A 25,276-nucleotide genomic window follows, 5' to 3' on the forward strand; every position below is an offset into this window, starting at 1 on the left:
GGATTCACAAATAATGTTGTACTGAAGGCCAACATATAGGCAACAACTGGACCTGAAGCCCTGAGGACGTAGATGTACTCTGCTCCTGATGCGGTGATAACAGTACCCAACTCAGCATAACAGAAATACACCTTTATTGTCAATAAGCCACAGCTGACCCAAACATCCAGGCTGGCTCCAGAGCCGCAAACAGCAGAGATCACTGTCTGTGGAGACATGAAGATCCCAGATCCTATCATCGTCCCTGCAATCAGTGATACTGCTCCCATTAGCACCATCTGCTGCCTGCCTAGCCTGGCAAGCCAGACTAAATTATTATATTATTTAATTTACAAACTTTGCAAAGTAAGAATTTGGTTTAGTTCACTAGGCTTCTGTCTACCGGCTTCAGCAGTGTAGAAAACACCACGTATGCATGGTCAATGTCACTATTACATCAGCACTTTGGAGTTAATAATTATGTATTTGGTTTTTATTTATTATCAGAATTTTTTTGTTATTGAGATTCAGAACACCTTGGTTCTAAAACTCAGCCAACAAAACCGTTGTTCATAATTTAACAATTTCTGGTTATACAATTACTGAAATATTTAACCACAAAAGACTGACTGACGTCTTTGAGAAGCAGCTGTTGGAGGCACCGCATGAAATGTGGTGAAGGAGTTGTTGGTAGATGAGGGTCTCAATATCTTTTGAGTTGGTCCACATTTTGGTTTCTGATATGTACTTATGAAAGAGTTAGGGGTGGTGTTCCAGCCATAGGGGCCCACCTATGCATGCTGGCTGGGTTCAAAGCAATGGCCAAAAAAACTGTATCAATCCACCAGCCTCATTTATCAGGTCAATGGGTAAAGATCATGACAGAACAATTAAAAATGAACAAGCTTGGCTTGCTTGGAAGGGTTGCTGGCACCATATCTTAGGTTGATAAAGGTTCATCTGAACTAATCAAAAACCTTTGGATCGATGTCATTTGAACAGAAGAATACAAAGAGGAAAATTTTGCCCATAATGAAGAAGAAAACATTTGGAGAAAACAAACGACAGCATAGCAACACAAACCACTGATGCCAGCTGCCAGAACAGTGGTAGAGAACAGGTTTTTTTTGGGCTCTTTGCAGTGGCTGAGTTAGCCATGAACTCCTCTGTGTAGACTAATTTTCTAGACTCACATAAGTCCATCACTCTGACAGCTGAAACTTGGACCAAAGTGGGTCATAAAATAGAACCATAATCCCAAGTAGATCTACAACAGAACAGCTGACAAAGATAAGAATAGTCCATTCAATGTCCAGAAGAGATATCACTGAGGCGAAAGGCAAAGCTCTTGATTTACCTCTCGATCTACTTTCCTGCCCTCGCTGATGGTCACGAGCTTTGGTTAGTGACCAAAAGAATGAGATTACTTTTACAAGCGGCCGAAACAAGTTCTCTCCGCAAGGTGTCTGGGCTCTTCTTTAGAGATAGGGTGAGAAGCTTGGTCATCCGGGAGGGGCTCGGAGTAGATCCGCTGCTCTTCCACATCAAGAGGAGCCAGTTGAGGTGGCTCGGGCATCTGGTTAGAATGCCTCCTGAACACCTACCTGGTGGTGGGATTATTCCGGCATGTCGACCCGGGAGGAGACCCAAGGGAAGACCCAAGACACGATGGAGGGATTAGGTTTCAGGCAGCTGCCCCCACAACCTGACTCTGGATAAGTGAAGGAAAATGGATGGATGGACCTCATGCTTTAGAGAAAGGTGAACCAGACTTCTTCCAGAAGAGTAAGATAAGGATGAGAATGATGAGGTTGCACTGAATTCAGTTACTCGTTGCTGCTAAAGGAGGTTCTACAAGCTGAAGTCGGACTTTGGCCACTTTTGCATGAAGTATACACGTAGCCTCAGGGCTGTATTTCACCACTCACAACACAAAAATACACCACAATCATGAACAATGGAGGACATGGTACCAATGCTGAGTCTGTTGTTTTTATCAGACTCTCAAATATAAAGAATCGGAAAAGGCTGCAGGGAGCCAAGCGCAAAACTCTTTAGCAACCATCGACTCCACCTTCTAGCCAATCAGTGACCAACAGTTTTCTGATGTTGCATTTCAGCCCAACTTCTTAAGCTTGAAACCACACCGAAGCTTGTACTAAAAAAGGAGTGGCAACCACAGACCTGTTACTGTTGGAAAAGCTTCTGAATGGTGCTGAGTAGGTGCAGGTGAAAAGGGGGCAATCCCATGTTTATAGTGATTGTGTGACTACTGATCTCTAAACCTTCTTACCTTAGGATGTTTTTGCTCCTCTGTCACAAAGTTTAGAGTGTGCAGTGGTCATATGGCCACAGTCCATGGTAGGGGCCGATGCCTATAGAATTGAAGCCCACATTTGTGTTTTCAACCGTGTCTTTAAAGCCTCCAGTGTGGCCTCTAAAAAGCATCACTACCCCTCCAATTTTGATAAATAACGCCACAACTTTGCCCACCGTTAAAAACACCTGAACTGACATTGACAAGTAAACATTTTACCATACCATATTTATTTATAAAGCACCATTTCAAAATAGCATGGCAGCTAACCAAAGTGCTGTACATAAAAAAGCCAAATGCTTGACCAAGAAACACAATAAGAACAGGCAAAATACATAAGAACAAAGCATAAATAGTCGGAGATAAAAATTCCTACTAAAAACAATAAAATAGGAGAACAGTTAACAGCACTATAAAATAAAATAATGCGACGAATGATAAAAACATTTGAAATGGCACAAATAAAGCGAAATAAAATACCAGATGGTGCGAGGTGCTACAAGTGAGCAACTAAATCATAAAAATGGAATGAAAAACTCAAATCCGGTGCTAGATTTTCATGAAAAGTGTCACGGAGGGAAGGCAATGCTAAAGAAGTGAGTTTTCAGGGCCGACTTGAAACTGCTAACAGAGGGAGCCAGACGCACACGGAGGGGCAGAGAGTTCCAGAGTTTTGGGGCTGCACAAGAGAAGGCACGCTCCCCTCGTGATTTGTACCGAACCTTCGGAACAACAAGCAGCAGATGATCTGCTGACCGAAGGGCACGGGTGGGAACATATGGGGTCAGCAGGTCCGTCAGATAGGATGGGGATGGGCGGTACAAAGCCTTGTAAACATATAACAAGTCCTTGAAGTTAATCCTAAATTTGACTGGGAGCCAGTGTAAATCTGCGAGGATGGGTGTGATGTGCATGCGTCTGTCGGTGTTGGTTAAAAATCTGGCCGCGGCATTTTGAACCTTCTGCAGTTTGCTTAGGGCTGAAGCATTGATCCCAATCAGGACAGAATTTGCGTAATCCAGACGTGAAGCAATGAAAGCATGAATGACTGACTCAAGATCCGGGCGTTTGAGGATTGACTTAAGACGATTGATGCGGCGGAGTTGGAAAAAGCAGGACTTGACGGTAGCGTTGACTTGTGAAGACAGTGAAAGGTCAGAGTCCAGTTTCACACCTAGGCTAGTGGCACTTTGGCAGTGTATAGCAGTCAAAGCAATAATTTCAGTGGCAGCCACAATTTTAACGCCTATCACTGGAGGGGGGGGCATTCTGAAAAAAGGAGCTACAACGTATTGATGTGGCAGGGTGGGGGGTGAGGGCCCGGGCTCCCGTGTGAGGGTCACGCTCGCTAACCAGTCAGCCAAAGGGACATCCCCTATGGCCAAGTAGCCAGGGTGCGTGATCAATGGCAATAACTGGACCTGAAGTCCTGAGGATGTAGATGTACTCCCCTCCTGAATCTGTAATAAAGGTGCCCAGCTCAGCATAACAGGAAGACGCCCTTATAACCAGTAAGCCACAGCTGGCCCAAACCACCAGGCTGGCACCAGTGCTACCAACTGTAGACATCATCGTCTGTGGTGACTCAATCATTGTCCCTGCAACCAGCGATACTGCTCCCATCAGCCCAGCGTCCCTCCTCAGTTTGAGCTTTTGCTGCTTGGTGTCCATCATCAGAAGATTCTCAGACCATCTGCTGTCTGTTGGCTTCAGCAGAGGAGAAAACACCACATATGTTTGGGGCGACGGTGGCACAGGAGTTAAGAGCTCGCCTCGCAATCGGAAGGTCGCAGGTTCGAGACCCGCTCAGTCTGTCGCTGTCGTTGTGTCCTTGGACAAGACACTTAACCCACGTTGCCTGCTGGTGGTGGTCGGAGGGACCGGTGGCGCCAGTGCTCGGCAGCCTCGCCTCTGTCAGTGCGCCCCAGGGCAGCTGTGGCTACATCGTAGCTCATCCCCATCAGTGTGTGAATGGGTGTGTGAATGGGTGAATGTCTGATTGTGTTGTAAAGCGCCTTGGGGGGTTCCAGGACTCTAGAAGGCGCTATATCAAATACAGGCCATTTACCATTTTACATCAGCACTTGGGAGTTAATAAGTATGTTGGTTTTTATTTGTTTTGGTTTTTTTGTCATTGAGATTCAGAACACCTTGGTTCTAAAACTCTGCCAACAGGTAATTTGTTCATAATTTAACTATTTCTGGTTTTACATTTACTAAAATAAACTAACCACAAAAGGCTGGTATCTTTGTGGAATCAGCGTCATTGGCAGATGTTTGTTATCTATTGTTTTTCTGCAAGAAATTCTGCAAAATCACTTTATTGTCCCTTCGTGGGAACATTTTTGGTGGCACAGCAGCAAGCAAAAAAAAGAAAAACAGTGCTGATAACAGGTAAACAAAGGAAAGCAAAACATACAGAATAAAGAGTAAAAAGTTGTACAGCGAGCAAGAAAACAATGCAGCAATACTGAAAAGATTCAAAATAGTAAGACTATACACAGTTTAGGAAACTAAAAACATAAAATACTGTGTGAGTATTTAACAGAGAGTAGGAAAATGAATGGAAAGTTGCATTAATGCGATAAAGAACTGGTGCAAGTAGAATCACAACAGCAACTGTGAAAATCACAAAAGCACATGGGATGAAAGGATGCAAAAGAGATTGTTTACTGGTTCTGTTGAGAGCAGTGGAAGTCGTAGATTCCAGCAACTTTAGGGAGAAAGGACCTGTGATAAAGTTCCTTCATGCACCTGCAGCCGTCCGCTGCTGATGAAGCTCTCCAGCTCCATAACAGCTTTGTGCAGGGAACTGCTGGAGTCAACTGATCTCTAAACCTGCTTACCTCAGGAGATTTCAGCTCCTCGGTCACATTGTTTAAAGCGTTCCAGTCGGTATATGCCCACAGTCCCTGGTACAGAGCAACGCTGATTGAACTGATGTCCACGTTTGTGTTTTCAAAAGCATCTTCAAAACTTCCAGTGTGACCTCTAAAAAGCATCACCAGCCCACCCATTATGATGAGCATCAAGGCCACAACTTTGCCCACCAAAAAAACCACCTGCAGTGACATCGAAGCACGAACGCTCAGGCAGTTTACATATGTCAGAACTATAATTGCCGCTGCGGCTGCGCATTTTACCTCCAGAGCTGAAGGGTGGCAGTCTGAATGGAAAAGAGCTACAGCATACTGACCAAAACCCAAAGCACAAGCAGCGTTATTGAATGGTCTCAGAAACATTATTGAGCTGAAGGCCAATATGAAGGCAACAACTGGACCTGAAGTCCTGAGGACATAGATGTACTCCCCTCCTGATTCTGGAATGACGGTGCCCAACTCAGCAAAGCACAAAGACACCATTATTATCTGTAAGGCACAGCTGGCCCAAACCACCAGGCTGCCTCCACAGCTTCCAATTGCAGAGATCACCGTCTGTGGTGACATGAAGATCCCAGCTCCCATCATTGTCCCGGCAAGCAGTGATACCGCTCCCATCAGCCCCACTTCCCTCTTTAGGTTCAACTTCTGCTGCTTGGTGTCCATCCTCAGAGGATTCTCAGACCATGTGCTGTCTTTCAGCTTCAGCTGAGAAAATACCACATATATGTGGCCAGGCAGAGTTCCTGTTACATAAATACTTGGGAGTTAATAATTATTTATTTGGTTTTTGTTTTGTAATTGGTATAGCGATTCAGAACACCTTGGTCCTAAAACAAATAAGTTGTGCAAACAATTTCTGGTTTCACTAGTCTTAAAATTGCTAACCACAAACACTGGTGCAACACCAGTAGGAGTTACTTATAATTTTCCTGCATTAGATTTAGCAAAGAGGTGTTGGTATTTAATAGGCTCACTCTGGGCCAGTTGTCTTTTCTGTTGGTCCATTTGTGTTTTGGTTTCTGATCTGTAAATATGAGTTTAGGGGAATTTATAGGTTGATCGTGACGTTTCCATTTGTGTTGGTCAGTATGATCAGGATGATAAACTGAACATTTTTTAATAAGCAGAAGAACGTTTAGTTTTTGTACAGTGCCTCTCTTGACTGCACAATGAAGATCCAGGCTGTCTAGGGGACCTGGGGTGACAATTGAGGACACAAGTTCTCGTGTTAAAATTAACAAAACAACATTTATTTACATAAATATAACACAAAACACAGACAATCAGAAAAAGACACATCAGCAGCAACTCATAATTAGTAACGACTAAAATCTCTCATTAGCCAAATCAATACCAAAACTTCGTAAGACCATCACATAACTTCTTTAACCGAGTGACTAATTTAAAGCAAAGTGTAAAGTTTCCTTTACCCTGAAAATGGTTGCAGTAAAACAGTTTTTCAAAGCACCCGCCAAAGTTGTTACATTTCACGTAGTTTAACCCTCTGGAGGCAGACGTTTGCAACGTTAAAACCTACCTACCTGGGTATGGCAAGGTAGAGAAACGAGGGCCCGGGCGGGATTCGATCCCCAGACTCCAGGGTGAGAGTCATACGCTCTAACCAGTCAGCCAGAGACATCCCCTTGGCCAAGTAGCCAGGGAGCATGATCAATCGGGACATTGTGACAGGACGCTCACACTGCCACATCTTCCCCCCTCTTTCCACAAGCACGTCCCCGTGCTCCCACGCAGGGTGCCACAAACTTCACATCCATGGACCTACTTGACAGTACTACATGGATCCTGCCAACAATGCCAAATGTGGCAAGGTGGCGAAACGAGGGCCCGGGCGGGATTCGATCCCCAGACTCCCGGGTGAGAGTCACGCGCTCTAACCAGTCAGCCAAAGGGACATCCCCTTGGCCAAGTAGCCAGGGCGCATGATCAATCGGGACATTGTGACAGGACGCTCACACTGCCACATGGGTACTCCACATACGTATTTCATGAGGATTTTTTTAACTCAGAAGTTCCCCTGAAGGACTTGGTTGTTTGTCCTTTTATCAAAACTTATTTTGAGCCTGAGAGGGTTAACAAAACCAAATGCTGCTGAGGCGCCACCAGACCAGAGAGAACCTCACGGGTTGGCGGCTCCCTGAACTGAAGGCTGGCTGATTTTTATGTTGCTGGCAGAGCTGGGAGAGTCTAACTGGGAGGCAATCTAGTGAGATAGGAGACAGGCGCTGCATCTCCTCTCTCACACACTCTAAAACTCGGAGAAAAACCCAAATGGCCCTGGGCCATAACACGAGGGCAAGTTCACTGAGAAACATTTTTATCTTATTTTTGAAATACTAGCTCAACACTAGGCTAAACATGAGAGTAATACCATGATGTCCTGCATTGGCTTCCAATGGGACAATATTTCGTGACGTCAATGTTTATTTTCTGTATCTTACATTGCATTGTGGGATAAGTGACAAAAAAACCTATTTTCTTATAAATTGTTTGTTTTGCATGTTTGGAGGATGTTTTAGTGAAGCAGATGGTCCACTCTAGCTGTGTGGTCTATTCTACAGCCTGTTGGAGGCTTGATAAATTTATTGGAATGTCCTTCGTAAAGGCAGGAAAATTTAATGTGAGATTTAAAATCCTCTGAAATATTTCATCCTGTAGTTATTAGTAAAACTGGTTCATCCGTGAAACTTAGAAAATCATCTACCCTCCCAACCACCACCACCACCTTCTATCATCGAATCTACACGAATGTGACAGTGTGAGCGTCCTGTCACAATGTCCCGATTGATCATGCGCCCTGGCTACTTGGCCAAGGGGATGTCCCTTTGGCTGACTGGTTAGAGCGTATGACTCTCACCTGGGAGTCTGGGGATCAAATCCCACCCAGGCCCTCGTTTATCCACCTTGCCACACGAATCATGTTGATCACGTGATTTGTTTTGGATTCAAAACAGCAGCTTATTCCAAAATATGGGGTCGTGTCTGGCCGTTTTTCATTGTGGTTTTACGTTGGGTCCAGATCCACTCGCATTACGTTTTGAGTTCTGGGGTCTGTCCTGCTATGATGAGCTTACTCATTAGTTGTCATGGAAAAGCCATGTAGTGTCCATGTAGTAAACAAACATTTCATTATATATGACCGCCCATGTCAAGACACTTTAACCTCCCTCAGGGGTCAGAGGAACTGGTGGCACCAGTGTATGACAGCCTTGCCTGCCCTAGGGCAGCTGTGGTGTAAATTCATGAATGACAGACTTTAGTGTAAAGCGCTTTGGTGTCCTCAGACCCAGAAAGTTGATACTGGCTGGTACTTATGCAGCCAATGCTGAATCTTCCAATTCTGGGGTTCTGTAGCCACTGCCAGTAGAGCCAGACAGTGAGCATACGTCCCACTAGTTGGCACCAGGCCCTGCTGTCCAGCTGTCCTGGAGTAACTGTCTCCTGGAATCTTCTACTGGCTCTTGAGACTTTGCCGGGACACAACACACCTTCTGGCAATGACGCAGACTGATGTGCAACCTCTGTAGGGTCCAAAAGTCCCCTCATGCTACTAGTAGTGACACTTACCCTAGACAGGTGCAAAAGCTAAATAACTTAATTACTCTTTACAGCTGGTTTATTCATTCAGGGCTGATGGTGATGTACAAATCTCTGACCTAGGGCTGGGTGATAGGATCTAAAATCAATATCACTATATTGAGGATTTCACCTCGATAACGGTAAACGGTCGATAACTACAGGTATGCGCAGAAACAAAAGTTGTCCACTAGATGGAGCTGTCACATGTATTACGTTGAGTCACGTTGGCCGCGCTCGAGATGAGCCAGTTCTGCGCTGATTAAATCGGCGCGCAGTGCATGCCGGTTAGATTTGTGTCCGACTTGACGCCGACTTGCTCTGACGTCATGCATACGTAGGCAACAACAACCTCATGAGATCAAGGCAGCCACAGATTTTGGAGCAAGGCGCTGCAGTTGCTCTCCACCGGCTGCAAAACCTAGGGGATAACAGGAAACGCCTGTCTCTCACCTGATCTAAGATCTGATTGGTTCACATTCTGATCAGAACATCCGGTGGTAGAATGAGAAATGCTCCAAAATCTGCGGCCGCCTTGATCTCACGAGGATATCGTTGCCTACGTATGCATGACGTCAGAGCAAGTCGGCGTCAAGTCGGACACAAATCTAACCGGCATGCACTTCGCGCCGATCACTGGTGATCGAATCTGCGCAGAACTGGCTCATCTCGAAAAAGCCCAACTATAGGCCATAAAGAGAAATGTGGTTTGTGTTATTTTGTCACGTTTCCTATGAGCACACTAAAACCAACAGCTGATAACCTTTAATTATTATTACAGTCATGTCTTCATATACAATATATGATATCCACAAGCATGTGAGGATGTGTTTCGGTTGCTAACAGGCACCAGAATTAAAATAAATAATTAAACAAGTATGAACGCTAATGGGATATCTTCATCTGTCGTCACCCGTGAGCTACACATGTAGGAAAATCTGTCTGACGTAAACGCAGACTTTCAGCCACCTCCCCTGCTGTGTCCGTCTGTTTTCCAGGCCTGGCGCTGCTCAACTCGATCAAGGCCATTTTTACGTGACTCGAGGTGGTACCGCTTCTTAAAGGGACATGAATCTTGCCAACCTACACACATCTTTTCATTTTTTTATTATCAAATGTATTGACATGGGGGTCCCACTGGACTGGCAGACCGGGGTGGTGGTCCCCTTATTTAAAAAGGGGGACTGCAGGGTGTGTTCCAGCTACAGGGGGATCACACTCCTGAGCCTTCCTGGTAAGGTCTATTCAGGGGTTCTGGAGAGGAGGGTCCGTCGGATTGTTGAACCTCAGATTCAGGAGGAGCAATGTGGTTTTCGTCCTGGCCGTGGAACACTGGACCAGCTCTATACCCTTAGGGGGATCCTGGGGGGTGCGTGGGAATTTGCCCAACCAGTCTACATGTGTTTTGTGGATTTGGAGAAGGTGTTTGACCGCGTCCCTCGGGGGGCCCTGTGGGGGGTACTCCGGGAGTATGGGGTACCAGGCCCTCTGATATGGGCTGTTAGGTCCCTGTATGACCGGTGTCAGAGCTTGGTCCGCATTGCCGGCAGTAAGTCGGGCTCGTTCCCAGTGATAGTTGGACACCGCCAAGGCTGCTCTTTGTCACGATTCTGTTCATAACTTTTATGGACAGGATTTCTAGGTGCAGCCAAGGTGTGGAGGGCATCTCTTTTGGTGGCCTGAGGGTCAGGTCTCTGCTTTTTGCAGATGATGTGGTCCTGTTGGCTTCATCAGAACGTGATCTTAAGCTTTTGCTGGAGCGGTTTGCAGCTGAGTGTGAAGCAGCTGGGATGAGAATCAGCTCCTCTAAATCTGAGACCATGGTCTTGATTCGGAAAAGGGTAGAATGCTTCTCCGGGTCAGGGATGAGGTCATTGCCCCAAGTGGAGGAGTTTAAGTATCTCAGGGTCTTGTTCACGAGTGAGGGAAAACTGGAGCGTGAGATCGATAGGCGGAATGGTGCTGCATCTGCAGTGATGCGGGCGTTGTACCGGTCTGTCGTGGTGAAGAGAGCTGAGTCAGAAGGCGAAGCTCTCGATTAACCGGTCAATTTACGTTCCTACCCTCACCTATGGTCATGAGCTTTGGGTAGTGACCGAAAGAATGAGATCGCGGATACAAGCGGCCGAAATGACTTTTCTCCGATGAGTGGCTGGGCTCTCCCTTAGAGATAGGGTGAGAAGCTCAGTCATCCGGGAGGGGCTCGGAGTAGACCCGCTGCTCCTCCACATCGAGAGGAGCCAGTTGAGGTGGCTCAGGCATCTGGTCAGGATGCCTCCTGGACGCCTCCCTGGTGAGGTTTTCCAGGCACGTCCAACTAGGAGGAGACCTAAAGGTAGACCCAGGACATGGTGGAGGGACTATATGTCTCTCACCTGGCCAGGGAACGTCTTGGGATTCCCCCGGAGGACCTGGCCAGGGAACGCCTTGGGATTCCCCCGGAGGAGCTGGCCCAAGTGGCTGGGGAGAGGGAAGTCTGGGCCTCTCCACTTAGGCTACTGCCCCCGTGACCCGACTCCGGATAAGCGGATGAAAATGGATGGATGGGTATTGACACGGGCAAAATTCTCGATAAGTCAGAAATTTCGATAATGATACATTTTCGATATATTGCCCAGCCCTCTACTGCCCTAACAGGTAAGGAGACATTTGTGCCACAAAACATCTAAAAAGTGATATTTTATGGTTCCTACAGCTGACAAGTTTATATTTCAGCTTCGGCACATTAAACAAATCTAACTGAAAGTTGCACATTTTATTAGAAAACCAGCTTGGCTATCACATCCCACTGCTCGTCCGTCAGTGGCTCTTTTCCTCTTCAGCTGTGACAAAAAGGTGAACCTTCTTGTCAGAGTGCAGCATTTGTCCGGCGCGCTGCGCCCCGACGATGGCAGCCAGTTTGTGGGCGTCATATCGGGAGTAGAGGGAGGTGCAGGTCCTGCTGGCCTCCTCCCTCTGACCCCCTGCAGCTAGCATGTTGCACACCTCGCTGTAGAAATGGGGGATGCTGGGTAATCCATAAAATACCAGATTCTGGATCCCCTTGATGGTGTACCTGAATGAAATAAATCAATTACAGAGTTTAAGGTCCACAGCTTCTTAGTTAATCAGTTTCTTTCCTATGGGAAAAGCCATTTTAGTTTGTTTTTTTAATCCAACTAGGGGCAGGTAACACTTATTATAGCAAATTCTTGAGGATTTTAGGATCAACTTGTTGTGTGTTGTTTTTGCAGCCACACAAACCTACACATCATGCACGGTGCTGGTTTTACACGACTGCTCAAACATGTGGGTGCATTTCCTTGTTTTCCATGAAAACAGCTTAAATTAGTCTGACAATTAAAATATACGTATTAACAATAAAATGATTCATCTCCACTAGTTTTAAGCCTTGGTTTCTTACAGTTCATTACATTTGTTTGTTAAATATAATAATAAAAACATCTTTAGATTCATGCATATTACGAAAGAAAAAAGTCATATTGTCCATAAATATATAAAATTTCAATCAATTTCAGAAAAAATTCCAAACTGGAAATTTTAGCTGCATTTTCTTCTTACTCAGGTCACCCTGATGGGTTTTAGATCCAACTTTACAAAGAAACAGTAACTTTGTGACAGAATTGGATTAAATGTTAGAAAAAAACAGACCTCTTGTAGAAGTGGAAGCGTTCAGTGAAAAGCAGAAACTGTTTCTCTCCTTTCCGGAACAAATGCCTGGCCCGACACACTTCCGATTTGCTGGAATATTCGCAGATGGAGGTGAAGTTCATCTCCTCTTTCTTCATGTGGTTCCTCAACCGAACGTAGTCGAAGTAGGACGGGATGTAGATGAGAGTGTGGGACATGACCGAGTCCTTGTACTGAGGCAGAACTTTATCTATGAAGAACTGAAACCTACAAGTGGAAAATGTCAGAGCAGCATGGATGTGAAGATACTCACTAAGGCTCTCAAGTATAAAAGAGAGTAAAAATACACGACGAGCCTTAAAATAAAGCAGATCAATATTCTTGGAGACCTTACCGAGCGTCATGATCAACAAAACTCTCCGAGGAAAACATCTGAAACACGTGAGGCAGCTGGACCACAACCTGGCAGATGGAGCCCTCATGTGGCACGTTTTTAGTCACAACCTGGAGCACGAAAACAAAAACACCTGCAGGTTCATGTGTGGTGCATTCAAGTCCTCGCCTACAAGTCTGAAAATCAAGTGAAGCCCACAGAGCTGCAGCAAGCTGGGCAGCGGTGTGGAGGCTAGGGCTGAACGATTTTGGAAAATAATCTAATTGCGATTTAATTCACAATTATTTTCTCAAGGGGCTTTTCTCATTTTTCAACTAACAGAAGCAAGATCTATGTAACTTGTACTGAATATAAACAAGTTTATGTATCTACACATATCAACAAGTTTTTTTGTCTACACATACATGAACACTCACAAGTAAAGACAACATCTTGTATTTGAAGGTGCAATGCTGCAGCCAGGAGCATCCCTTGAAGGAGAATAGGTACTAGCATCAACTGTGAAAACTTATTTGCAGGAAAGAAGTTTTGACGTGTTGTCCATGCAGAGCTTCCGTAGTTCAGTTACGTTCACAGCTGCTAGCCAAAACTCAGTGGAGTTGAAGTACAGTTTTCTAGCTTTACAAAAATATCTGTCTGTACTTCTTTGATTAATGGCAGTTTTAACTTTTTATTAGACTCCAAATGTAATAATTTGGCACGTTTCTAATTCGTTATTTGCAAGAATCTATTCGGCAATATTAGCATTAGCATCCCTATGGGTTTTTCAATGTATATTAGCATTGTGCTAACCACTCGCTGCCAGTCGAATCGCAGCCTTTGCGATAAGAAAATCTCCTTTTGTCACATCGCAATTTAATTGCATATGCAATTAATCGTTCAGCCCTACTGGAGACTAAACCATCCTGAACGTCTCATGCAAATCACACAGCCTCACTTTTTGGGAATTGGAATTATAAACATGCCCAAAAAGAAATGTGGAAGTCTGGGAAGGGTTGGTGACTGAACTGTAAATTGTTGGAAATCTCAGGTTACGTCTTGATTTCTGGGACACCAAGTTTGGAATTACTAATCTATTCCCACAGGAATCCCTCCTCCTCTCACAGGATTCCCTCAGACAACCAGAATCCTCCTTAGAATCGAGGTTTAATAAAGTCTCCACAAAGACTGACCTGTCCCCTGTAGTTGGCACAGTGTTTAGTCAGGATGTTGTTGATCTGCGGGTCCTGGATGGAGCTGAACACCAGCGTCTGCCTGTAATGTTTGGCCCAGTTGTTCAGGTTCCACATCCTGACCCTGGAAAAGTCCACACCATGGGAGTCCAGCGGCTGCAGGTTCATGTGCTTCATCACATGCTGGTGGGGATGACAACACGGAGAAGTTGTGCTAAAGTGTTTATGATCCACCACAATACATCAACTACTATTGTTTACAGGTAAAAGGATGTAAAACGCTGGAGGAGTTGATTTGATGAAGAAAAGTTTCTTTTAAGCTGTCAAGTTACTCCTCTGGCAGCAGGTGGCGCCACATCACCTCAGATGCATGATGTTCTCACCAAGACATGTTCCCAGTTCTGCATGAGGAAGACATCAGCCTGATCCAGGATCAGGAGCTCGATGGACGACAGAAAGTCAAAGTCTCTCTTATATTCTCCGTCTGCTCCCAGCACAGTGCGAAGGCCGAGCGGAGACGCGATGATGATATCTGATGAGTAGAAGGGAGCGTAGAGACGGATGCTGCTCCTCACGACGGACACACCTGAGGAGGCCGGCGCAGTCTTAGAGATAAACTCAGAGAAATGGTGTGAATGTGATCCTTCAAAATCATACCAATCCTGAAGTGGTCGTCCACGTTTCCTGAGAAGATGGCGTTGTAATCGTCTGGTCTTAGCAGATTAGCTGGTTTGTCATTAGGGTCTTCTCCAAACTCCTCCTTGAACTTCTTCTTGTTGCTGACAACGATCTTCTTACTTTTCGTCTCTAAGAGGCTGATGAGCGTGTGAACCACTTGCAAGGCCCCGCCTCGGAACGGAATCAGAATCAGAACCTGACACAGAGAACACAATCCTCAGAAACGCCACATGAACATTTGTGTTTTTATGAACCAGCTGTGTAACTGCAGTTCTGATCTTTTTAGGATGATTCAGAAAGTTTTCTTCTGCAGCATTTTCCACACGTACAAGCTCTATTCTTGCAACGCAGATTCAATTTTACAATCTACAGTAATCCCTCTCTACTTCGCGGTTCGTTCATCGCGGATTCGCGGATTTTTTCTTTGGAGCATTTTTCAGGGGGAATTCGCAGATTTGCGTTATTTTTCACTGATTCGCGGTATTTTTCTATGCGAAATATCAAGAAATTCTTGTTTTTATTCATCAATTTCATCATAAAATGCACTTTTTGTAATAAAACTAAAAAAAAACAAGTAAAAAGTTTTTTTTCTTGAGTTTTACCCACAAAAAGAGAATGTGATCATACGATAATTCAATAGGGAGCGTGGTTTCACAGACGCGGAAGTGATAGCGTCGGTGAAACGCCAGCTGATCTAGGAAACCTAGGTAATGTTGGTTAAGGAAAACATCTCTGCAGCTGAGGAAAACAGAAATGTGACCTTTAGGTGTTTACCTTTGGCCGGGTCAGCCCCTGATCTCTGGGTTCTTCGTACGGCTCGGCTCCAGCTTTGGCCGCAGTTTTCTGCTCCCTAATCTGAGAGTTGTGCGCCAGGACTCTGGAGTTGGACTTGAGGACGTGGTTGAGCACATGGAGGCAGTAAGCTCTTCGAACCTCTGGACCCTGATTAATGGGACACATCTCAGGATAAAACATGTCCTTATATGAACCCATGAGGGTCAGTAGCTCTAACTGCAGAGAGCTGATCTGTTCTGGTTCTTCTTTAGGATTCACAGACTGGTTTAGATCTTTCCAGCTGCTCTCTAAAAGTTTGTGGAAAATCTGCGGGTTTGTGTCCTTTTGTGGTCCAATGGAGCCAAACCGGTCAAGAGGTTTGGTGCAGAGAAGATTTCCCAGTTTGGGCCACTAAAAGAAAGGGAGCAAAGAGGCATAATTTATTTAAAATTGAATCTTAAAAAACTTGCTTTGTTTCTTCAGGATTGTGTGCTTTGTACCGAGATCTGAGTTTTAGATTTGGAGCCAGACGTGATATTATTTACATCCTCTTCAGTAAGTTCTGTGTCCAAATGCTGTAAAAACATGTCTGCAAATACAGAAGAAAACATATTTAAACAAACTTTCAACAAAGTAGTTTTAATTAAAGGGGCATTATGTAAGTGTGACAGCCAAAACATGTATAGAAATAATAAATGTCTTCTTCATACGTTCTCCTGCAATGCCCTGGTCCTGTAGAATGAGCCCTGGCATTTTTACTGTGATTGCCTGTTTTTCTGTAAAATCACAGAAAAAGAGAGATGCTCGGGTCGAGCAGGCTGCTTCATGCGCGTTCACGCTCAGGCATAGCCCGTAGCATTTGCTATCCGTAGCTTTAGCAGCAGAGAGAGAGGCAGTGCCACTTTGTCGCTGTTCCTAACGCCTAGTGACAAAGCTAGCTACATTTCTGAGGACCCTTAGCTACTTTCTGTAGAACTTTCTTCTAGATATTTCCTGCAAATTAGCAACAAAATAGCCATTTTCACTCCGTACCGTTCTTTGAACGTTGTCATCAAGGATATAAATGTTACAGATATGAAAGACGTCACTGGTGCTTTAGCTCACCTAGTAAGACGGCGGACTCTCGTGTGGAAGACCCGTGTTTGATTCTGGATGTGAACATAGTTTATTTTTTACATTAATGATATATTTTTTTACAGTAAGATGCCCAAATTTTTAATTGAGACTCGCTGAACGGCATTGAATTCACAGATAAAAAAGATGTGGGTTCAACTTTCATTTTGAAACAATTTTTCAAGCAAGGGAAGGGAATGATCTGAGCATGCAGGAGGACTGACCCATCATAAACCTTTGTCGGCTGTGCTGAAGAGAAAGGTACAGAACCAGATTAATTAGCTGTGCGTTCTCCTGTCCTCTGTCCTCCGGGCCACACACACACACACACACACACACACACACACACACACACACACACACACACGGGACTGTCTCAGCCAGGGACGAAATTTTGATTTCAGAAGTGGGGGGGACACAGCAGGCTTGTGCGGATTTGGGGTGGGGGGTGTTATGTAAAGACCCCTTGACACGTCACGTGCCCATCTCAATAATTTTTCCATCCTCTATATATATATATATCAAAGTTAAAAAATGTACAACTCTATTATTATTTTTATTTATTATCATTATTGAAGTGCAGTTTTGGCTGTTGACAATGGATAGGCCATTGTATTTATTGTTTTGGGTCTTTTTTATTGTTTTTGGTGCAACATTTTCTAACAGGGAGTGAGATTCCTTTTTTATTCAATTTTTGTTTGTTATTTTTATTCATTTAGAAGTTCTGGTTCTGGACATTTCAATGTTAAATGAAGGTTTATTTGTTGCATTTTAAAGGGTGTACTTGCATTATTATGATATATTAACATTATATTAGTGGTTATTTTGGTCTAGATAATGTTGACAATGATATCGCTTATAATCAACAATTTGTTGGACAAAATATCGTCCAGCAAAATTTGTTACATTCCCAGGCCTAGTCAAAAGTATAAAAATTATTTATACATAAACGGTCCCTCCTGAGATCTGGCCGTTTGTTCATTTGCTGTGTTAGAGGACATGCTGAACTAATGTTTTACACATGATCATCACCCTAACATTTGGGTGTATAAAAACATATTAAATATGTTTTTCCCTTAAAAGTGTTTAAACAGTTGTTGCATTTCAACACACAAAAAATAAATGGAAAAAATAAGATAAATCTAATGAAAAGTGTACATCTTTGACATTAAGCTTAAAAAAATCTGTTGACGATGATGATACTGTTCATTTTTCAGAGCATTTTAATGTGAACATATACATTGCAATAGATAAGTTTACAATAAAGTTAAATGATAAAAGTTTTGAAGTTACACTTCTACTACTACTAGTAATAATAATTATGATGATAATAGTAATAATAAAAAAATAATTATTATAATAATACGAATAAATTGTGTCTGAGGAGTCAGTTATGTGGAGGAGATGAGTTTGTAAAAGTTAGTTTTGAGTATGTGTGTGAAGGAGGAGGTGAGTCTGAGCTTAATGCAGCGGTGTCACATGTTCCAACTTACGTTTTGACTTTGAAAGAAGTCTCTTATATCCACTTTTCGTTTTCTTGACATGCTGCCTCCTGGCTGTGCCTAACTACCAAAGACTCACAAATGAACACTTATTCAAATGTTATGTAATGGAAGCTGAGCTGAGCTCTGATATTACACAGCGTCTAGTTGACGATGTGACTCAGTACCGGTGTTCCCTAGCGGCTCCAAACTAGCAAAACAACGTGAGCACGTTCTGACTGTTTACAACTTGAGTGACAGCAGCAACAGCCAATAATACGTTAGCAAGTATCAGCAGAGCCAATAGATTAGCTTTTGGGCGGGTCTAATAGGAAACCGGTTTCCGTTTCTGTCCTAGTGCTCAACCAAATCCATTTAATGGAGCGTTTTTGGACGGAGAAAAGTGCAGGGGACCAAAACTGCCTTTTGAAAAAGTGGGGGGGACATGTCCCACCCGTCCCCCCCCCAAAATTACGTCCCAGGTCTCAGCTGTTATTTTCGTTAAGGAGTGTGCACGTACAGCATGTGCGCCTCATGCACGAGCCTACTATTGAAGCTGCCGTTACGCTTTTGGCCTGAGGGGGCAATCGCGAGCATAAAAATTTAAAACTCCGTAAAGCCCCTTTAAAAATCTGCAAAGTAAATCAACATGAAGGCTTAAAAAACAGATAAACCCTTCCCTTTTTCCTTACCTTCTTTTCTGCACACTACATGTTTTTCTGTGTTTTCTGTTTCGTTTCCTCCTTTTTCAGTGAAGTTTGTCTCCAGACAAAACTCAGATTCATGCTCCTTGTCTACAAACTCTTCTCCTGCTTCCTCCTTCTTCACCTCATCCTCTCCAGGTTCCTCTTCTCCACATTCCTCCTCATCTGCAACTCCATCACTGTCCTCTACATTAAAAATAAACTTAAGCTGTAAGTCAAATCGTCACATGTAGTGCTTTTAAAACAAGGATCTCACCTTCATCAAGTAGCTCCTCCTCCTCGGCTTCTTCATCATCAGAGCTTTCTCCGTCCTCACTCTGAGCGTCACCAGATGATTTTGTAAGAGTTGAAAGAAGCTTCTGATAGGCTGTTTTTTGCTCAAGTTCTTCATCTTCTTCTTCTTCCATGAGATCAGCCTCAGCATCAGACTGTTCTGGACTGGACGGCTGCAACAGAGATGAGAAACAAACAGGTTTAAAAGTCACAAAGACATTTGGTTTGCAGCTCAAACCAGAGGGAAATGTTTTCTACTTCAGGACAAGATGGAAAAATGACAACAACAAGTAGAAGAAACTGTTGTTGTGATGTTTCTCAATCTTTTACCAGAAGATGGAGATAGAAATCAGATGGTAACCGTGGTCATTTATAACAATAGCTAACGTATTATAAGTTATTAATGAAATGTACAGCTTCACTCACCAGTTCAACTATTTTAGTCCTCTCTGATCTTTCATTCACTCTGTAAATAAAATACAAGAACTGTAATTTTTGGGTTAAATGTTTTTCTAAACAATCTGCATAAAACCGTAAACAGAAACAGAAATGTCGTGAATCTTTCTGCAAATTAGCATTACAATACTTTTACACATGATGTAGGCTTATCTATAAAAATCAGTGTTAATAAACTAGCTACAACTACTTTTAGCTTGCTAGCTTGCGTGCATTTAGCAGATTAATCGTTTTAACAAAGCCGCGTTCTTCTGCGTTTCTCACACGTCGTGAAACGGATGATCCTCGCCAAATTCTTTCAAGTGTTTCTTCTGTTTTTTGGACAAGTTGGTGAAAAGTTGCTTTTTCTGCCTCCGTTTCCCCATGTCGCTGTTATTTACACACGTGTGGATGCCGCAGTTTCTTCTTCGTTGGTTGCTTTTCTGTCGCTTGCTAAAACGCCTGCAGCGCCACCTAAAAGAGAACAGAGAAACCGCATGTCTTTGTTACGTCTGTTGCAATAATTATCCACTTTTTAAACCCATCTTCTTTAATCATACTATTAGTTGTTGTATTTACAATAATTCCATTGTGTAATTTCCCATTAGGGCAGAACAAATCTTCATAACAGTGCTGTAGTTAGAAGTGAACCTCTCCCTGATACAGCTGCTTCTGCTAAGATAAGCTTCTCAAACGGAGGCTCATCAATGAGTAGCATAATATATTATAATGTTATATTATATTATTGTTAATATGACCCCACTGATGAGTCTGCATCCAGAAAAATAAGATATGTGAATCTGCAAAAGGCTTTTTCTATTGTTGAAAGAGGCTCATTTGATCATTTCTTCATTTGATCTGTGTCGACTGAGCTGTAAAACTAAATATCATTAATCATATAGTCATATAGGAGACTTTATAAAGAAAAATGATAACATCCTATGATTTGATAGTAAATAATGAAGAAGGACAATGACAAGTTTGATTGTGATATCATTTGCAAAGAAAAGATATATGCTTGGTTTGTGTGTAAGGCCATTTTGTAAATTATTTAGTATCTGTTAGAAGGAGTTAGGTCACACTGAACAAAAATATAAACGCAACACTTTTGTTTTTGCTCCCTTTTATTCATGAGCTGTGTGCGCTTAATTTTCACTGAGTTTTGTGCCTCACGAGACGCTGAGGTGAAAATCAAACTGGTTGGATGTTTTCCGCCTCACTCCCATATTCCAGTCAGAACTGTCCAAACTCCTCGGATGAGAAGTGAAACGCCTTCAAGAAACCAAAGAATTCCAGTAGCCTTCATTTGAACCCTTTTGGATGACCACGGCCTGGATGACTGAGAACGTTCGTAAAGCTAAACGATACAAAACTCAACAAAACTTTCTGTAGATTCCTTCAAAAGAGGTGAAATCCTTTCAAATTACTGCAGGTTTTAAATGAGTAAATAAAAATAAAACATTAATAATCATAAAATCTAAGTTGCAAAACAATAAAATTCAGGACTTACTTGTAACCATGTCAGTTTTATTTCAGAGGTACGACATCTTTTCTGGTGGGTTTTTGGGGAGGCGAGCCCTTTGGTTTTCTGACTCATCAGACCATAAAAGATCAGACACAAGACGTGCTACTCTTGATCAATTATTGATCAGGGTAATATCAATTTACTGTTTGCCTCTTTTAGCTGTTGCCATGGCAGGAGCTCATCTATTATTGAACGTAAGGGAGTGTGGTAGTCATACTCGGGGTATTTTCAGCCTGTTTCAACACATTGTTGAGCATATTTTGGTTTGGTTAATGCGTCATGTTGGGCTGAGAAAGCTCCTGTTTTCTCTGAATGGAAACCGAAGCATGCGAGTCCTTCTTGAGTTTCAATGGACGGACCAGAACTGAAACGGGAGAGGGAAAAGGCTGGGAAAACCGTCAGGTTTAGGGTTGCGTCCGCCAACAGCGGCCGGGTCCTGGCTGAGGTGTTCAAGGATGAAAGGACTTGGTGCCGCTCAGTTTCAGAGTCGGTGGACTCTGACGGTACCGGCAGCTCAGAGACAGAGCAGGTCAGCTCGCCGCCCGCCAGTGAGGCCAACCGTCACCTGAACGGGCTGCAGGCTGCTGCGGACGAGAACGGCGGCGAACCCGATGACCTGCTTTTATACGCCAGTGCCAAGAGAGAGATGCTGTTCACCAACAAGAGGATCAACATCTGCAGCAAGAACGGGACGATCCGCGGGGTGAGGAACAAGGTGAGCGCAGGACAGGTGCTCTTCAACAACCTCTCCAATATGTACTCGGTAAGTTCTCTCCAAACTCTCTAAACATCTCAGCTTTGTGTTTGTGGGGGGAATAAAAAAGATCAATCCTTTTGGTTGAAGGGATCTCGTCAGAGAAGGTGGCCCTGGGACAAGGAGTAAGGAACACCTCCAAGGAGAAGGAGTCACAAGTATCCAGGAAGTCTGGTTGTTAAGGAAGAGTGCTTCTGCCATCAAAACTAACCCAATGATCAAAAGTTTCAGACACAATATTCAAATTTGTTGTTTAATGAGATGACGACACAAACAAAGTCCGATTGTGAGCATCAAATCAATAGAAAGATTTTATTTGTTATTCAGAAACATTATTTATTGTGTTTTCTGTGTCTTTTTGGTAGAATCTGACCTCCACAAATATTCATTTACTGTCACCATAACAACAAAGATTCACTAGAAGTTCAGTTAAATCACATCTTCTGACTCGTGTAAACGTCGTAATCTGCTGAAGAAGTTTCCTCAGAGCTCAGAGACACAAAAGAAGTTTTTATAAGATTTTTTATAAAATACCAGTTTAAACGGGAATGTCGTGTGATTTTGATATTTGTCGGAAAGTCCCTCGTTAATGTTTTTGTTAAACTTTTGTAATCAGGTTCAGATTGGATGCACTTCATAAACCTTGAATAAACCTTCATTTTCATTTCCTGGAAGATTTCTGCTTTGTTGATCCTGTTTTCCTATTTGGGAAGAAGGAAACTGACACATCCCTTTAAAACCAAACAAGTTTCTCCTACAGAACTCCAAAGTATTCCCAGAGAGCATAACGTATTCCCTCCGGTGAGTTCTGGCTTGGTGTGAAACTCCTCAAAGAGAAAACCAGGAGGCACCAACCACACCACCATGAAAACTGCTGTCGTTTTTCATTTCAGTGAAACTTCCCTGAATCCCAGTCTGACCTTCAGGGCATGTTCCCGAGCTTCCCTGCTTTACCGTTTAAACCATAAAATTCAGCAAATGAGGGCTATAAATTAATGACAGCATTTAGAGAAATTTTAGGGAACATTTACCTGAAGAAAACTTTTCCTGACCTTTAGCACAAACTTTCACAATATGGATTTCAGGAATGTTCCCTGAATGGTCTGAAAATAACCTTGTGACATTCAGGGAATGTTGTTTGTGGACTAAAACAAATCATGACTTTACAAATGGAGGACAAACAGGGAACACTCCGGAAGTGTACTCAAAAGGCTACACTTTGTAATCTTCGAGGAATCTTTCGTGGATTGTCCGGAATTGCAGTCTTCAGGGAAAATAAAGGGAACATTTAGGAAATGCTTTTGAGAGATTACAGTCCTGTTATGTTAACTCAAGCCTTTTCAATGTTCCCTCAGCGTTACAAAGTCATGACAAAAATTACATTTGGGGAATGTTCCCAAAACATATTTGAACTGTTAAATTATGTAATCTTTAGGGAATGTTCCCAAGGTATTCCCAGAAACATTAAACCCAACTTTCATATGAGACTTGCAGAAATTGAAACTAAAACTAATGATGACTGTTAGAGATCAATGAATTAATAAATAAAAGGCATTTCTTCGGAAAGCTAAAGAACTGCAGGAAAAAACTTTGGAATGAGGGGAAATTGTTCATAAGTTTATCTTACCTGTAGCCACTTGGAAAATGTTATTTATGTCTTCGTTTGTCTTCGTCTTCCTCCGCTTATCCGGGTCCGGGTCGCGGGGGCAGCATCCCAATTAGGGAGCTCCAGGCCGTCCTCTCCCTGGCCTTCTCCACCAGCTCCTCCGGCAGGACCCCAAGGCGTTCCCGGACCAGATTGGAGATGTAACCTCTCCAACGTGTCCTGGGTCGACCCGGGGGCCTTCTGCCGGCAGGACATGCCCGAAACACCTCCCCAGGGAGGCGTCCAGGAGGCATCCTGACCAGATGCCCAAACCACCTCAACTGGCTCCTTTCGATCCGGAGGAGCAGCGGTTCTACTCCGAGTCCCTCCCGAATGTCCGAGCTCCTCACCCTATCTCTAAGGCTGAGCCCGGCCACCCTACGGAGGAGACTCATTTCGGCCGCTTATGACTTATTTATGACTCATCAATATTATTATTATTATTATCATCATCATCATCATCATCATCATCGTCATCATTATTATTGTCATCATCATCATCATTATTATTATTATTATTATCATCATCATCATCATTATCATCATCGTCATCATCGTCATCATCGTCATTATTATTATTATCATTAATATTATTATTATTATTATTATCATCATTATTAGTGTCATCATCATCATCATCATCATCATTATTATTATTATCATCATCATCATCATTATCATCATCGTCATTATTATTATTATCATTAATATTATTATTATTATTATTATCATCATTATTAGTGTCATCATCATCATCATCATCATTATTATTATTATTATTATTATTATCATTATTATCATTATTATTATCATCATCATCATCATTATTATTATTATCATCATCATCATTATTATTATTATTATTATTATCACCATCATTATTATTATTATTATTATCATCATCATCATCATTATTATTATTATTATTATTATTATTATTATACGTCTTGTTTATTATCTCAAGCCCCAGTGGGAGAGTGTCAGCTTTACGCACCAACGGCTCACCTGCTCCATCAGCACCGCGGACCCGGAGCGCCGCAGCGGGTTTCGCTTCTCCATCCTTTCACTGCGGCACTGAGGGCTGGGGAAACGCTCCAGCAGGGGGGAGACTTTCTGAAGACTTCCCTCTTCCCCTCCACCAGAATGGTCCAATTTTCCCGGGTTTCATCGAGTCCCGTCAGAATGAAATGATAGATGTAACGCGGCGGCTCGTCTGGGATGAGAGACGCTGCAGAGGCAGAAAAAGGTGGAGAAACCTCCTCCTCCTCATCCTCTCTCCTTCTTCCTCCATCTCCACGCCCCATCATTGTTGTCAATAGCAGCCCGGCACCATGTCTCCTCCAGCGTCGGCGGCCCCGGCGACTGAAAGCAGCACGACCACCACCGTGTTCGAGGAAGACAGCAGGGAGGAGGTAGAGACCGTTTCTGTTGTCGCAGTGCTTAAATGTGTCCAAAGGCGCGCTGCGCGTGCAGACTGCACGAGCTCGCGGTGTTTTTCAAAGATGTTTACGCACTAGTCTGTTTTATGGTTTATCTAAATGATCTAATGATGCTGACCCCAGAAGACCCGTGATTATCCGGACAGCCTGTCACCTTTCATCTGCTGCAGCAGGGCCTGGAGCTCAGCAGTCACACTTGACTAACAGCTATTAGAGACATGCCACGATGTGTAATCCTGCCTTAGTGGGTTTGATGCAGACGGGGAGCCTTCTTTCATTCCTTACTGGTTCTGCTGTTAAACAGCACATTTACTTTATGACAATTAAAACGCTTCTCTATAAAATACAATAAAAATAACTTGTAGTGATTCTGGGAATGCAAGGTGTAGCACAAAAATGAAAAAAAATTCCTTTAGCGTGCACAAATCAGCAGAATAACGTGCAAAAAGCAGAACCTCAAAACACAAGAAATGAACTTAAACTGCCA

The 25,276-nt window shown here is 43.2% G+C and overlaps 4 protein-coding genes across 6 annotated transcripts in view; 2 read left to right on the top strand and 2 right to left on the bottom strand.

The window, feature by feature from the left end:
* LOC107396117 (transmembrane protein 151B) overlaps positions 1 to 25,276 on the top strand; it is a 44,161-nt gene that overhangs the window by 15,105 nt on the left and 3,780 nt on the right. The window contains exon 1 of one of the 2 annotated variants that reach the window (XM_015975667.3): positions 24,622 to 24,762. The exons of the other annotated variant lie outside the window; for it this stretch is intronic. Coding sequence (XP_015831153.1) covers positions 24,682 to 24,762 — 81 coding nt within the window. The 5' untranslated portion in view covers positions 24,622 to 24,681. Of the gene's footprint in view, positions 1 to 24,621; positions 24,763 to 25,276 lie in introns of those variants that run through there. 2 annotated transcript variants of the gene reach the window in all.
* Positions 3,602 to 9,093, bottom strand: LOC129152357 (b(0,+)-type amino acid transporter 1-like). Its single transcript, XM_054730169.2, has one exon. The coding sequence runs from the start codon at positions 5,839 to 5,841 to the stop codon at positions 4,966 to 4,968; it is 876 nt and encodes a 291-aa protein (XP_054586144.2). The 5' UTR covers positions 5,842 to 9,093; the 3' UTR covers positions 3,602 to 4,965.
* Positions 11,513 to 24,491, bottom strand: utp25 (UTP25 small subunit processor component). 2 transcript variants are annotated; one of them, XM_015975666.3, is made up of 13 exons: positions 24,356 to 24,491; positions 19,712 to 19,900; positions 19,418 to 19,457; positions 18,975 to 19,164; positions 18,707 to 18,904; positions 15,921 to 16,009; positions 15,421 to 15,831; positions 14,626 to 14,842; positions 14,352 to 14,554; positions 13,969 to 14,151; positions 12,797 to 12,906; positions 12,424 to 12,669; positions 11,513 to 11,827 (listed from the first exon to the last, which is right to left on the bottom strand). In XM_015975666.3, the coding sequence occupies exons 2-13, from the start codon at positions 19,810 to 19,812 to the stop codon at positions 11,572 to 11,574; spliced, it is 2,244 nt and encodes a 747-aa protein (XP_015831152.3). In that variant the 5' UTR covers positions 19,813 to 19,900; positions 24,356 to 24,491; the 3' UTR covers positions 11,513 to 11,571. The 2 variants fall into 2 exon arrangements, with proteins under 2 accessions (XP_015831152.3, XP_054586142.2); XM_054730167.2 differs by having other exon boundaries at positions 24,345 to 24,473.
* On the top strand, positions 19,870 to 23,396 carry grxcr1b (glutaredoxin and cysteine rich domain containing 1 b). The gene is made up of 2 exons (XM_015975672.3): positions 19,870 to 21,714; positions 21,796 to 23,396. Exons 1-2 carry the CDS (start codon positions 21,301 to 21,303, stop codon positions 21,832 to 21,834), a joined length of 453 nt encoding a protein of 150 aa, XP_015831158.1. The 5' UTR covers positions 19,870 to 21,300; the 3' UTR covers positions 21,835 to 23,396.

Source organism: Nothobranchius furzeri, chromosome 18 (genome assembly GCF_043380555.1).
Source record: "Nothobranchius furzeri strain GRZ-AD chromosome 18, NfurGRZ-RIMD1, whole genome shotgun sequence".
Classification (NCBI taxonomy): domain Eukaryota; kingdom Metazoa; phylum Chordata; class Actinopteri; order Cyprinodontiformes; family Nothobranchiidae; genus Nothobranchius; species Nothobranchius furzeri.